Raw genomic sequence first — 12,633 nt, 5'->3', positions numbered from 1 at the left:
CCACTGTTTTTAAACCGTTAAACAAACACAGAGCTAATTTAAGCTAAGCTAAATTGAGAAAGATGAAATCTGTTTCCACACTTTACTTCATCTCTGGTGCAGCTTGTGTCTCGTTTAGTTTCAGACTCGCCCTCAGTCTCCATCTTTCACCCAGTTTAGGTTGAACCAGCAGCAACTAGCTAGCACCACCCTCGAGCTATCTAGCTAACTAGCTAACTTAGCCGTTTAGCACAAGTTAGCTCATCAGTTAGTGATTAAAAGTCAGAACTGTTACCAGCTTTGGAAGAAACAGTGAACAGACATGTTTTTAAAAAGTTAAATGACTCTTACCTGCAGTGAGTTGATTTAAATTCACCTCCTCCATCGTCTTCACCAGTTTCCAGAAAGTTCCACCGGGCGGGAAGCGACGTGTCGATTAGAGCAAATCACAGGTGTTCGTGAGGGCACGCGCCCGCCGCGAGCACGACTCCGCTGATTCTAACCTCCAAGTGACCGCCACGAGCACGAGCCGGCAGGTCGAGCACGAGCCGGCTGGATGCTGCACTGTCATTGGATAAAGAATCACCTGCTGAGAAGTGAACAACCAATAGGAACTGGATCCAACATAAGTTAGTGATATTAGTTTAGGTCAAGGATATTATTTACAAGATGTGTACATCTATCAATTTATTATTAGTAGTAGTAATAGTAGTAGCGTAGCAGTAAGTAATAGTAGTAGTAGTATTAGTATTATTATTATTATATTATATACTACGGCTATTATTATTAGTAGCAGTAGTAGTAGCAGTGATGGTAGTAGCAGTGGTATCGTTATTATTAATAATTTTAGTAGTACTGGCAACATTATCACTCTTAGTAATAGTAGAAGTAGCAGTATTAGTAGCAGTGGTAGTAGTAATAGTTGTATCATTATTGTTATTATTGGTAAGAGTAGTAGTAATTGTAGCAGTAGTAGTAGTAGTAGTAGTAGTATTAGCAGTAACAGTAGTAGTAACAGTGATGGTAGTAGCAGTGGTATAATTAGTAGTAGTAGTAGTAGTAGTAATAGTAGTAGTATCCTTATCATTATTATTATGTCAGAAATCATTTCATATTGTCAACTGTTAAAACTAAAGCTTGGGGGGGGGGGACCAAACTGTCATACATGAATAATTTCTTTATTACAGAATTGTGATTCTCCAGGTATCAGAATGAGAAATAACAAGAAGCTCATTATCACCACAGGGCGTTTTTACCATTGGTGGTTTTTAAGAAATGGATTATTAACTGTGCAAATTAAAATGCATAACCCTTTATTAGAGTTATTTTTAGACTCCAGCTGTCCAGATTATGATCTTTTTTTAAAGCTGCATTGAGCAGATTTTAGAAGGAGAACAAAGCTGCCTTCATCTGAGAGCTGGACGTTGGTGTAGATGGAGTTCTCAGGCGCTCTTTCATTATTTCCTGCTGTGAACCTGCAGGTAGCTGAGATTTATACAGCACACCCTTGTTAGCACGCGATTACAGAGGTTGTATGTCAGAGACCCCCAAAGTTTTTCTTGGTATCTGTAAGTGGGAGTCGAACCTTTGATCAAATCAGTCGAACTGTACTCTGAAACTTTCTCATTCCTTCTTACCTCTGCTATAAGTCTCAGGCTAGAAATGTTTTTCGTTTTAATGGACTCTCAGACTGTATCTGCCACAGCGAGAGACTACCAGCTTTTCATGGTCTAAAAATATCTAGAATCAGAGGTGTGGTGTCCACATGAGATTTAAAGAAACTTATTCATGTCTCATCTCCAGCAGGGTGCAATGCTCTCCTCTTCTTCATCTTCCCCAAAAGACAACTGCACTGTGACAACTGTGAAGCTGCGGTAATGAGCAGGAGACGGAGCACATCACACCAGCTCCGAGGTATAGTTATAAAATTAGATTTTTAAAGTGCTTCTACTGGGTTTATAAATCGCATAACAGCCAAAGGCCAAAACATGTTTGAAAGGCTTGTAGAATCTAAACCCAGTGGGTCCCTCAGATCTCGAGGAAACAGTTTCTCATGCCTCCAATCGCAAGCAAACACCGTAAAGGTTTATTTACCTAAAATGCTACAAACACCAAGGACAACCTGATGATTCATTCAAGCTTTGGCCACTTTCAGGCCTCATTTATTTATTTTTTATAGGAAACACTTTAATAATACAGAGTAAGCTCAGACTGAAGGTTCCTATCTGGCCTTGGAAACAGGTCTTTAACAAAAAGTTTGAATTGCACTGAACAAAACGACAAAGTCAAGGCTTCAGAACGGCAGCTCGCAAACCAGTGGGTGGCATCACGGTTGATTGACACTTGTGTAAACCAGACGGTCTCAGCTCGGTACAAGGAGACATGATGGATGAAGGATGCAGCTCCTGAATTGGGACGTAGCTGTTGGATCTGAATCTGTGGTGGAAATAAACTACGTAGTGTGTTGATGTTTCCTCTACAGTTATATGGTTTTCTAAATATAATCGAAAAATCAAAAAAAACTATATTTTCTCACTTTCAATCTTCTCACTGGCTCCTGGCAGCAGATGAACATCCTCCCCCCTCAGCCTCAAGTGATTTCCATTTCACTCTCTGCCATCAGAGCTGCACATCTCTCGTCCTCCATGTGTCTCACCTCTCTTTGGAGAGAATCCCCCCCCTCTGCTCTCCCTAATAAGCCAGGGCCAGTTCCCTTTGCCGACAGCTGTTCCAGATGGCATTATTACTCCACGCTCTCGCTGGCACTTGGCTGAGGACCCACCACCAGCGGAGGAGGCTGCCCCTCGCCATGCCAATGCTTCAATATCAACTCCAGCAGATGACAGTGTTATGTAATGGGGAATCTGTTGGCTGATATGCTGCAGTGATCATCCAACAACAACTTCTTCTCCTCTAGCCTCAGCTTTTTATGGTGATGCCCTTTGACAAACGCTGGGTTCAGGCTGCTCTGCTTCCTGCAGTATTTATGTGGTGTGTGTACGAACAGAGCGGAGCTGACAGATCCAGTGTTGAGTCGACGGTATCGGTGAGAAGGCCTTGATGCTCTCAGCTCCCGCTGGATGGAAACAGCCTCAAGAAATAACTTGAAAGGCAACGGAACAAGTTCATGCTTCAGGTTCAAAGCACCTGTGGTGAATGTGGGCAGAGGAGAGTAGAGGAGATCATTCTTAAAGTTAAAGTGCACATTTATGACCATTTCAATGTCTCTACTCTCTTCTTTCATGGTTTTACTCAATTGAACTAATTATTATTCACTTATTTAAAACAAAATCTAGTGTTTTAAATCATAGGTAGTTTAGATGGTGTGCAATGCAACATTTAGCAGCTTTAAAAGTATCACTAACAGTTTGGCACAGATTTTGTTGCATGTTGTGTTTCACATGATCAAATTCCTTATCAAAACCTTGTGGCTGACATCACCAGTAATGGAACATTGATTGTGTGTTTTCTTCAGATCCTAACCATTGTATTGGTTAGGATCTGGAGCCGCTCGCCATAGTCTGGTACACTCGCTTCTTACCGTGGTATTCAGGTTCCATTCATGCCCCGTCCAATAACATGGCGGAGGCAGGGTTTAGGATCTATAACTGCAGGAGATTCTGGCTTGTTCACACTTGGTTTAACTTTGAATTCAAAGGTGCAACAACTATTGTCACGTGCTCACCTTCATGTGTCTCTAATCTAATAAATATTGATCCACTAAAGTAGAGTAAATTATATCTTTGTGTGTGTGTGTGTGTGAGACGTGAGCATGCACGTTATCCAGTCTCTTCATAAACCCTTCTGTCGCTTTCTTCGAATGACCAACAACTCTTCGCTGAATCCGTCCCCTCCGTCGCAGCCAACACGTGCACAAACCAGCCCCCCCCCCACACTCCGCCCGCCCAGCAGCGCCGCACACACACCACATGACACGTTCACACTCACTCTTGTGCCCTGATATGCCGCAGCACTGATTAGCAAATGCATGTAGAGAATAAACATCAGACCATACATCAGTGAGCAACACACACACACACACACACACACACACACACACACACACACAGAGACGTCACGCTCCTCAGTTGGGGCTTACTCTATTGGCTGGTCTTAACTGCTTTGTAGTATTTTTAGGTCTGATATTCTGGGGCCTGTCCTGGCAGGCCACTAGGAGAGTATATAAGCTCCCCCTGCATGTGGGGACCACTGAGAACACACAGTGGAAACATCTCTGCCCGACACTCCAGCAAACATCCAGCAGGCATTTCCAATCCTCTCAGGGTAAGTGAAGCCTCAGCGACTCTCCGGGATGTGGAGACGGCTCAAACGACCTCCGCGGGCTTTACCCGTCTTTTTCTTCACAGCTTAAATCTGATAAATCAGCATTTAGAAGTGCGTTAGCTTATTACAAACACTGAAGGAAGAATTTGTGATGCAAAACGGCAGAAATTACATGAGACGTTTTTAGGAAAACAAGTATTATTATGATATTTTGTCGTTTGTCTTGGACGTGCTCCATCATACCTTCGAGTCTCCTTCGTGGCCGTCACTCGAGTTGCACTCTAGGAAGGTCAGGGGTCAGGGTCAGCTGCAGCGTGGAGCTGATAGCACTTAGTGGTCTGCTGAAGGACACTTGAGCTGGTTGACTACTTGTCAGCGACCATGGGTCATGTGGTGGAAGGACGGTTCGTGTCTCCGCTCTGATTTTTCAACAGGTACTAAGTTTCAGTCAAGAATATGTGTTTACACATGTTGCTTAGTTCTGAGACGTGATGAATATGATCATCAATACACAAGTTCATCACACACAGGAAGCCGTAAGGTCAAAGTAATGCAGTGGAGGCTTTGACTCTCTTTGCGCTGAGACAGTGACTAACGAGTCCAACCTTTGCATTCATTAGGGTCATGAATAGAAATGATCTAATTGCCTCTTCATCACTGTCTTACACTGAACCTACTGTATGGAATATCCTCTCATCCTCCCTCAGTGCAGCCTGTGCATCGAGGCCATGGTTCTTCTGTGATGGGTTGGCGCAGCAGCCACGTGTCTCATGTTAAGCTACCGAACAAAGCACCGAAGCCGTACCTGCTCACAGGATTAAGATAAAAATAGCAGCGAGAAAGTGGATACTGTGTTTTGAATAGTTTGTCTCTCCTCCGGCTATAGGACGCCATGCTTCCAGCATAATGTCGGCGGAAGTTGCGATTCAGAAGTTCTCCTTCCCCTTCTCCTGCGCTGCGCGTCTTTCTCAGCAGGATGGGGTGACCCAGATGGGATGTGTGCGGGTGAAGGCCCTGGAGCTTCATGACCTCCAGGAGAGTCCAGCGTTAAGCAAACCAAGCTCTGGTCCTGTTATAGTAGCTCCGGTGCACAAGAAGCATCAGGAGCGGCTAGCGGCTTCTCCTGGAGGAGACGTGGCCGCTGCCCAGGTCCTGGTCTGCACCAAAGCTTCCCAGAGTGCTTTGCTCTCCGGGCGAAGCGTCTTTGAGAAACTGACTGTGGAGAATGAGGATCAACGTCCTGCGGCCAAGAGACAACTGTCGTGTGAGAGCGCGGCCAAGACCATCAGTGTGGTGAAGAAGAGCGCGGTGAGGAAGGAGGCCGAGGAGCAGAGACACCTGAAACTAAAAACACACCTGGGACAGAAGGCGACGCCGCACGTTGCAGCACCGGGGAGGAGGAGGCGTCGGAAAGACCTCTTCACCAACACAGAGGCTTTTCACAGGGTTGATGCTCATGTTATAAGAGCAGGAGCAGAGGTGAGGACGCTTCAACACAACATTCACCTGCTATGTACTGCTTATTATCAAAACTACATCTTCACTCAAACAAGGACTAACATGTGTTTCGCTTCAAACAACTGTTACAGTCAATTCTGTTTTAGTCCACACTTTAGTTATCGATGTAAGAAGATGGTGAAGAAAAGGGCCAGGTGACCTCAATCAGAGAATATCTGTGGCAGAGTAGAACTGCCAAAGATAGAGAAAGATATTTATTTTATTTAACTTTAAATGTCAATAACAAATTCAAAATAACCTTGAAATTTAAAGGAATATAGATTAAATGTTTCTCTTTGAGTGAACAGTGTTATATCCTGTGGTGGGTCTTGTGTTGACTGATGTGAGGGAGAAACCACAGAAGCTAGGAAACAAATCTAATCTTACATAGTTCTCAACATTTTCACCTAATGCTCTAAACGCCAAAGGAAAAGAAAATCTTCCTCTGTGCATTTGTTCCTCATGTTTGGCCCGAGCACTCCTCAAGACACAAAGCCTCATGAGCCAAACAAACCAAAACCACAACAGACTCGCTTCTTTGTGTTCAGCTCTGCAGGATAAATAAATAAAACCACAACAAACAGCACAGCTCACATCCTCGGAGGGGTCGATCAATGCAGCGAATGACACTGAGGAACTCTGGGAAATAGGTTGATGAGCGGAATAAAAAAAAAACATCTTATCTAACAGAATATCTTTTGTGTGTGTTGCAGCTGAAGGATAAGTGTGTGTTTGATGTGAAGACAATCGTGCAGAGCATCACACAGGGAGTCAGAACTGAGCTGGAGAGGCTCCGTGCCATCTGGGTCTGGCTGTGCCACAACATTGGTGCGTTTACTGAGCTACATAAATATGGATATGAATCCCATCATTCCATAATGGTCGTCCTTTCTGTGTCAGAGCAGATTTATAAACGTTGTGTGTTCGCAGAGTACGACGTGAGCGGGTACCTCGGCCGCTCGGAGAAGTTGAGCTCCCCGGAGGAGGTGATCGCGGCCGGGCGGGGCGTCTGCTGCGGATACTCCAGCCTCTGCACAGAGATGTGCAGGTAAACCCAGCAAAACTCAAAAGTTCTTTAGATAAGTCAACTTTGCACAGATAGCTTCACTGGTGACCATTCATCAGCCCAAACAACCGTACAAATAAGATTCACTGGATTGAGCTCTAAGAACCGTGGAGTTTAAGGCCACTGGATGTAACACGAAAGGTGGTGATTGCTCTGTTGTGGTTGTGTTTCCAGAGAGGTGGGCATCGAGTGCCAAGAAGTGCCCGGCCACAGCAAGGGCATCGGGTACCGTCAGGGCCAGAGCCTCAACAATGTGAAATCGGATCACCTGTGGAACGCCGTGCTCCTCGGAGGACAGTGGTTCCTGTTGGACGCCTGTTGGGGAGCAGGACGGGTGGATATGGAACATGAGAGCTTCGTGAAAAGGTTCGGAAAGAGGAAGAGGGATTCAAACCATCTTCATCAAGAAAATATTCCTGTGTCTTATTTATTAAATCTAAACTGAGATTTCCCAGCCTGACCATACCTTCCTCTTCTTGCAAAGTTAGAAGCATCACATCAATGCAAAAGTTTGTCAGTTTGACCTTTTGTTTATTTTCATGCTCCTGAAACCTGCAGTGAGTTGAGTCTCTCTCCATCTGTTCCCCCTAAGGTTCGACGAGTTCTATTTCCTCACGGACCCAGAGGAGTTCATCGAGTCGCACTTCCCCGATGAGGAGAAGTGGCAGCTCCTGGAGACGCCCATACCCCTGGAGGAGTTTGAGAGGAGGGTCTTCAAGACCTCGGCCTTCTTCACCATGGGGCTCAGGCTGATTCAACCTCATCACTTCCACGTGGTCACAGGTCGGCCTCAGTTCTGTCGAGGTTTCCAAAACCAATCCTTTGGTTTTGGAAACTGTCTTTCCAGTGAAATGATTTGAATCATCTTGTCCTTTTGACTTCCTCTGCAGACGGAGGTGAGGCGAACGTGTCCCTCGGCTTCTCCAGACCTGCTACCTTCACCTATGAGATCACTCAGCACCGGGACCTCCTCCACTGTGGAGCGTCGGAGCAGAAGGACTCCGGCAACTCGTCCTTCGGCCTCCTGACCGTCTCCCATCGAAGCATGAAGCTGCAGCTCCTGCCTCCTGCCAGCGGCACATATGACCTGAAGGTGTTTGCCAGACCTGAAGCAGCCGTTACAGCTCTGACGTGGGTGTGCTCCTTCACGGTGGAGTGTCAGACCCCCCGGGCCAGGGAGGAGATCCCAGAGAATCCCTTCTTGTCTTGGGGCCTGCAGCCTGGCGCCTGGTCCCTGGGCATCACAGGCAGCAGTCAGGGCAGCGAGGTGGCTGAGGTGGAGGACGGGGTCTTTGAGCTGGTGCTGAAGACATCCAGGCCTCTGATGCTGCTGTGTGAACTGGTTCATCCGGAGCTGGAAGCTGCTGTAGCCAAGCGCTGCCTGGCCACTCAGATTCAGCCGGATGCTCTGACCTGCCACGTCCTGTGCTCGTTACGTGGCTTCTACCGCCTGTCGGTGTTTGTGCGGGACTACGACAAAACAGAGGTCAAGTTCCAGAACGCTGCCAACATCCTGTTACACTGCAAAGGGAAGGCGGTCGGACCGGATGAGCTCTTCCCTCCGAACCTCGGCTCGGCGTGTGGCCCCGGGACCCGCACCACGGAGGCGGGGCTGTCCAAGTTCAGCCATACCACGGCGTTGGTGAGCACCCAGCAAGGCAAGTGTAACGTCACCTTCCACAACCAGCGGGACCTGGAGCTTCACACTGTGCTCAGCAGAGAAGAGAAGCAAACAGCAGCTATTCCACTTTCACGCCACCTTTTCTGCACGTACACAGACAGCAAGGTGACGGTGAGCGCCAGCCTCCCTGAGGCCGGGGTGTATCGGCTGGGCCTGTACGCCAGGACCGCCCCCGGTGGAGACTTCAACCCCATGTGTGACTTTGTTCTGAGGAACAGCTGCGATCAGCCGGGGCCTCCGTTCCCCTGCGTCTACTCCGCCTGGAGGAAAGGCTGCGTGCTCTTTGAGCCCCGCGTGGGCCTGCTGGAGCCCCTCTCCTGGGTGCGCTTCAGGGTGAGGGTCCCCGGGGCCCAGAGGGTGAGCGTGGTGGGAGAGACCAGAACTGATCTCAAGCTGAACAAGAGCAGAGTCTGGGAGGGGGAAGTTTCCAGTGGAAACGGTCTCCAGCAACTGAAGCTGGCGGCGTCCATGGGGGAGTCCAGCGACATGGCTGTTCTGATGGCCTTTGACATCAAGCAGCTGGAGAGAGAGGCGTGAATGAAAAGGCCGGAGGAAACCAGATGGACACGTTTGTGAATATAGCTGTTCTCTGCCTTATGGAGACTCTGATATGGACTAATGCAAATCAGACGCACTGTGAGACACAATCTCTCAGGTTTTACTGCCACACACTGAGGTGTATGAATATTATCTCTGATTCTTTGAATGTGTGTAATTTTGTAGGAATGTGACACTAAACTTGTCTGTCTCTGGATCTTTAGAGCTGTGATCTGATCCAGGATTTATTAAGATTTGACAGAGGTGCTCAGCTGTGGTGCTAAATATCAGACTGATCAGTGTATTTGTGGTTTTTCACGTTATAAGCAAGTAAATATGCATCAGTTTGTCAGCATGCTATTAAAGAAATACTATGAGAATATCAAAATATGAAAGACTTCTTTTTTAACATTATTCAACCAAACTGTCTTGTTTGGACCCTGTCTCCTCCGTCCAACAAATTTTGTTGCATTCCATTCGGTACTTTAGTTTAACTCAGATTATAAACAAACCAACCGACGGACAAACCATCGGACTGGGATGAAAACACAACCTTCTTTACATCGGTTACAAAATCAAGTCATTGTCTTACGCAGCTGGAAACAGTCGGACCCGGAGGACGGCTTAAGTTGTGGTCAAGGCCGGGGAAAGAATGAAACCGGGCCACAGCCCCACTGAGTGAAAGTGAACAGCTCCAGCAGCGCACACTGGAGTATTGTTGCCGTGACCCTGGTCCACTCTGGCTTCGGTGAGCGTGATGAGTGTTTACATGAGGCTGTCATAATAGCCCACAAATAGACCCGGCTCACTGCCTCAGTAAAAATACGACAATCGTTTGGCAGTAAGGAAGAAACAGGGCGGTGGAGGCGAAACGGTAAGAGTGTGTCTGGGTGGGGGGGCAGGGGGGAGGGGGTGTCCTGTCTTGAGTCGCTGGGGAGAAACTGGCGGCGCAGGGGTGATGGCAGGAGAGAGGCAAGGAAACGCTGATGTCAGAGGTCAGCCATGTGGGGGACAGGATCTGCCTGGCAACAATATGAGGACATACACAGACATACACACACAACCAGAGATAATCACACGCACACACACACACAGACAAAAACACATACACACAGACAGAGCAGGAGAGAAACACTCAGCATGAGGAAATGCTGAAACAGAGCCACATGTATGCAGAGCAGGATTCCTCTGCACAATCTCAACATTTCAATGTAACAAAGTTTGTGAATGACTGAACCACAAACACACACACACACAAACACACTCCGCACACACAAACGAAACCAGAGTCCAGAGACAGAATGGGTTTCCTTAAACTCATTCCATTAATCAATCAAAGATCACAAACATCATACAGATCAACCATATAAATATTTAATGGATTACGAGGTGCAATAAATACAATTAGATTATAAAAGCATCAGTCACAGGAAAAAAACAGAAGTTACAGTAGTTTAGTGCAAATGCAATTCAGTTCAGTTTTGCTCCTTTTCTGTGAACATGTGGAATTTTGGCACTTCAGAAGTTTGTTTTTGCTTCTCATCACAATAAACCACGAGAAGTTTGACGTTTTACTTTGGACGGCCTGCAGATTAAGAAATTACCACTCCCCCCCCCCCCCCCCCCCCCCAGATCTAATTCTGTCATCGTGACATCAAACACGTCCCAACTTCAGTCGTTAGTGTTCCTTGACACGAATAACAACGTCCTATTTTAACACGCGGCTGTGCGGACAGCCGGTGTGTGGCTACATACACGAGATATTAACCACAATTTCACCCCCATCTCCGTCTACAACACTCGGTTCGATTGGGGCAAGTGTGTAATTTCAGGTAGGGGCAATAATAAGCTTCCTCTCGCTGTCTGTGAGGACGCTCGGGTGACGAGCCTGTGATTCCCTTTTAACCTCGTCGGGACGGAACGGCCCAAACAATTAGTACCAACAGTCGCCTGGAGGCTGGGAGACATTTGGTCAGTTAAAAATCCATTTTCCAAGCCGCCTTTCGCCAATAAGAACACAAAAAACCATAAGAATACCAACGTCTTCCAGAAGCTTGTACATTCCACGTTGTTGCCCCCCCACCCCCCACCCCCCCACCCCCACATCGCAGTACAAGAACATCAAGTCTCCTGAACTTCACATAAAAACCAATTAACACCAAACTTTGTTTTTGTCCTATAACCTCAGCTACAAAATCGTTAGCCTCCACACACGGGATGAAGACACACGGTGCTCGGTCGGCCAGAGGGCGGGGCAGCAGTCACAGTGGGGGGGCCTGTGGAGGGCTCGGCGGGGCCCCGCTGTGCAATGAGTAGGGGTCACCCAACTTTAGTCTCAAACTCAATCCTCCCGTTTTTTGTATTTGTCTGTATCATAAACTTTTAAATAAAGATGAACGAGCCCCCTGGTGGCTGGATGCAGAACAGCTCATCTGGATACATTTATCCAGGATTACCAACCCGAGCTTTACGTTAGGTTTGATCTTGATTGACAGCTGAACGTGAGAAGATCTCGATACCTCGAACGATGTCAAAAGCACAAGATGGCCGCCTTCGGGTATTTCAGCTTCCTTCTTGTAGAACGTGAGGAAGTGGAGTCGTCCATCTTGATTCACAGTCTATCGTCTGAACTCTGATAAACACGGAGGATTCTCATCACAACTAGAAGTGAGTTCCTGTTATTGACTTTAAAGCAAAACAGACAAAAGCGCACCTTCCCTTTAAGTCGTCTTCAGTAAATCCACTACTTGGACCAAAAATAAATCACTAAGAAATGCACCATTGCAAAAACATAAATCATTGTTAAATACCAGCACTACACTGGGTTCTTTACTCTCTCACTCTTTTTGGTCTGTTGAAACCCTGAATGGTCCCGAGCCCTCCAGTGGCCGATCCCCCACGTGGCCTCGTCTGCTTTACCCTCTGGCTCAGTTAAAAACACACACATTGCTTTAGAGAACCACTCCACGGATTCCTTTCACCAACACTGTTGAAGGACGGATGCCTGACCACACCTCCTCCTGCTCCAGTGACAGGGAGAAGGATGGAGCTCCGGATGCAGCTTTTAATCTCTGTTTTCTTTTTTCTTAGCCGTAGCCGAGGCACTGCTGGATCAGAGAAACCTGACATCTCACATCGATCAGATTCTCTTCTTACAAAAAAGAAATTGCATCTGCTTTTGCCTTTTGTAGCTTGTAGCCTGTAGCTTGTAGCTTGTAGCTTGTAGCGAGAGGAGACGTTTCGCTCGCGGCTCAATTCACAGTTTTACAAAAATACTCTTTGTCGTTTTGAGGTAATTCAAATTTTTCGCAGCAGATATGTAAAATAAATGTGACAGTTTTCTCTTTGTTGTACCAGTTTGGTGAAAGGCAATTCTCTCAGAGTATACGTGGTATCATTATCACATGACATCGCAACACATGCAAAATAGTATAGAAATACTTGTAGTAGTAGTAGAAGTATTGTGTGTGTGTGTGTGTATTAGTGGTCATTTGATTTAAACTTTACAAACATCTCACATAACCTCGACTCTTTAAGGACAAGTCTTTTGGTCTCTTGTCCAATTAGAAATATTTGCCACCGCAGCTCT

General features: G+C 46.6%; 1 protein-coding gene across 1 annotated transcript; it reads left to right on the top strand.

The window, feature by feature from the left end:
- The first annotated feature begins 4,203 nt into the window (after positions 1–4,203).
- Positions 4,204–9,417, top strand: ky (kyphoscoliosis peptidase). The gene is made up of 7 exons (XM_062396565.1): positions 4,204–4,263; positions 5,150–5,742; positions 6,474–6,588; positions 6,691–6,808; positions 7,001–7,192; positions 7,419–7,609; positions 7,717–9,417. The coding sequence occupies exons 2-7, from the start codon at positions 5,170–5,172 to the stop codon at positions 9,042–9,044; spliced, it is 2,517 nt and encodes an 838-aa protein (XP_062252549.1). The 5' UTR covers positions 4,204–4,263; positions 5,150–5,169; the 3' UTR covers positions 9,045–9,417.
- The last annotated feature ends 3,216 nt before the right edge of the window (positions 9,418–12,633 follow it).

Source organism: Platichthys flesus, chromosome 10 (genome assembly GCF_949316205.1).
Source record: "Platichthys flesus chromosome 10, fPlaFle2.1, whole genome shotgun sequence".
NCBI classification, from domain to species: Eukaryota; Metazoa; Chordata; class Actinopteri; order Pleuronectiformes; family Pleuronectidae; genus Platichthys; species Platichthys flesus.
The sequence above is the reverse complement of the archived record's forward strand: the minus strand, read 5'-3'. Positions and strand labels throughout refer to the sequence as shown.

What these genes read in the sequence shown, in the direction of transcription:
- ky (XM_062396565.1), top strand. Translation starts at nt 5,170, where the DNA reads ATGTCGGCGGAAGTTGCGATTCAGAAGTTCTCCTTCCCCTTCTCCTGC. An exon ending in TTATAAGAGCAGGAGCAGAG is followed by an intron (nt 5,743 to 6,473) that starts GTGAGGACGCTT and finishes TGTGTGTTGCAG; the next exon opens with CTGAAGGATAAGTGTGTGTT. An exon ending in CATGAGAGCTTCGTGAAAAG is followed by an intron (nt 7,193 to 7,418) that starts GTTCGGAAAGAG and finishes GTTCCCCCTAAG; the next exon opens with GTTCGACGAGTTCTATTTCC.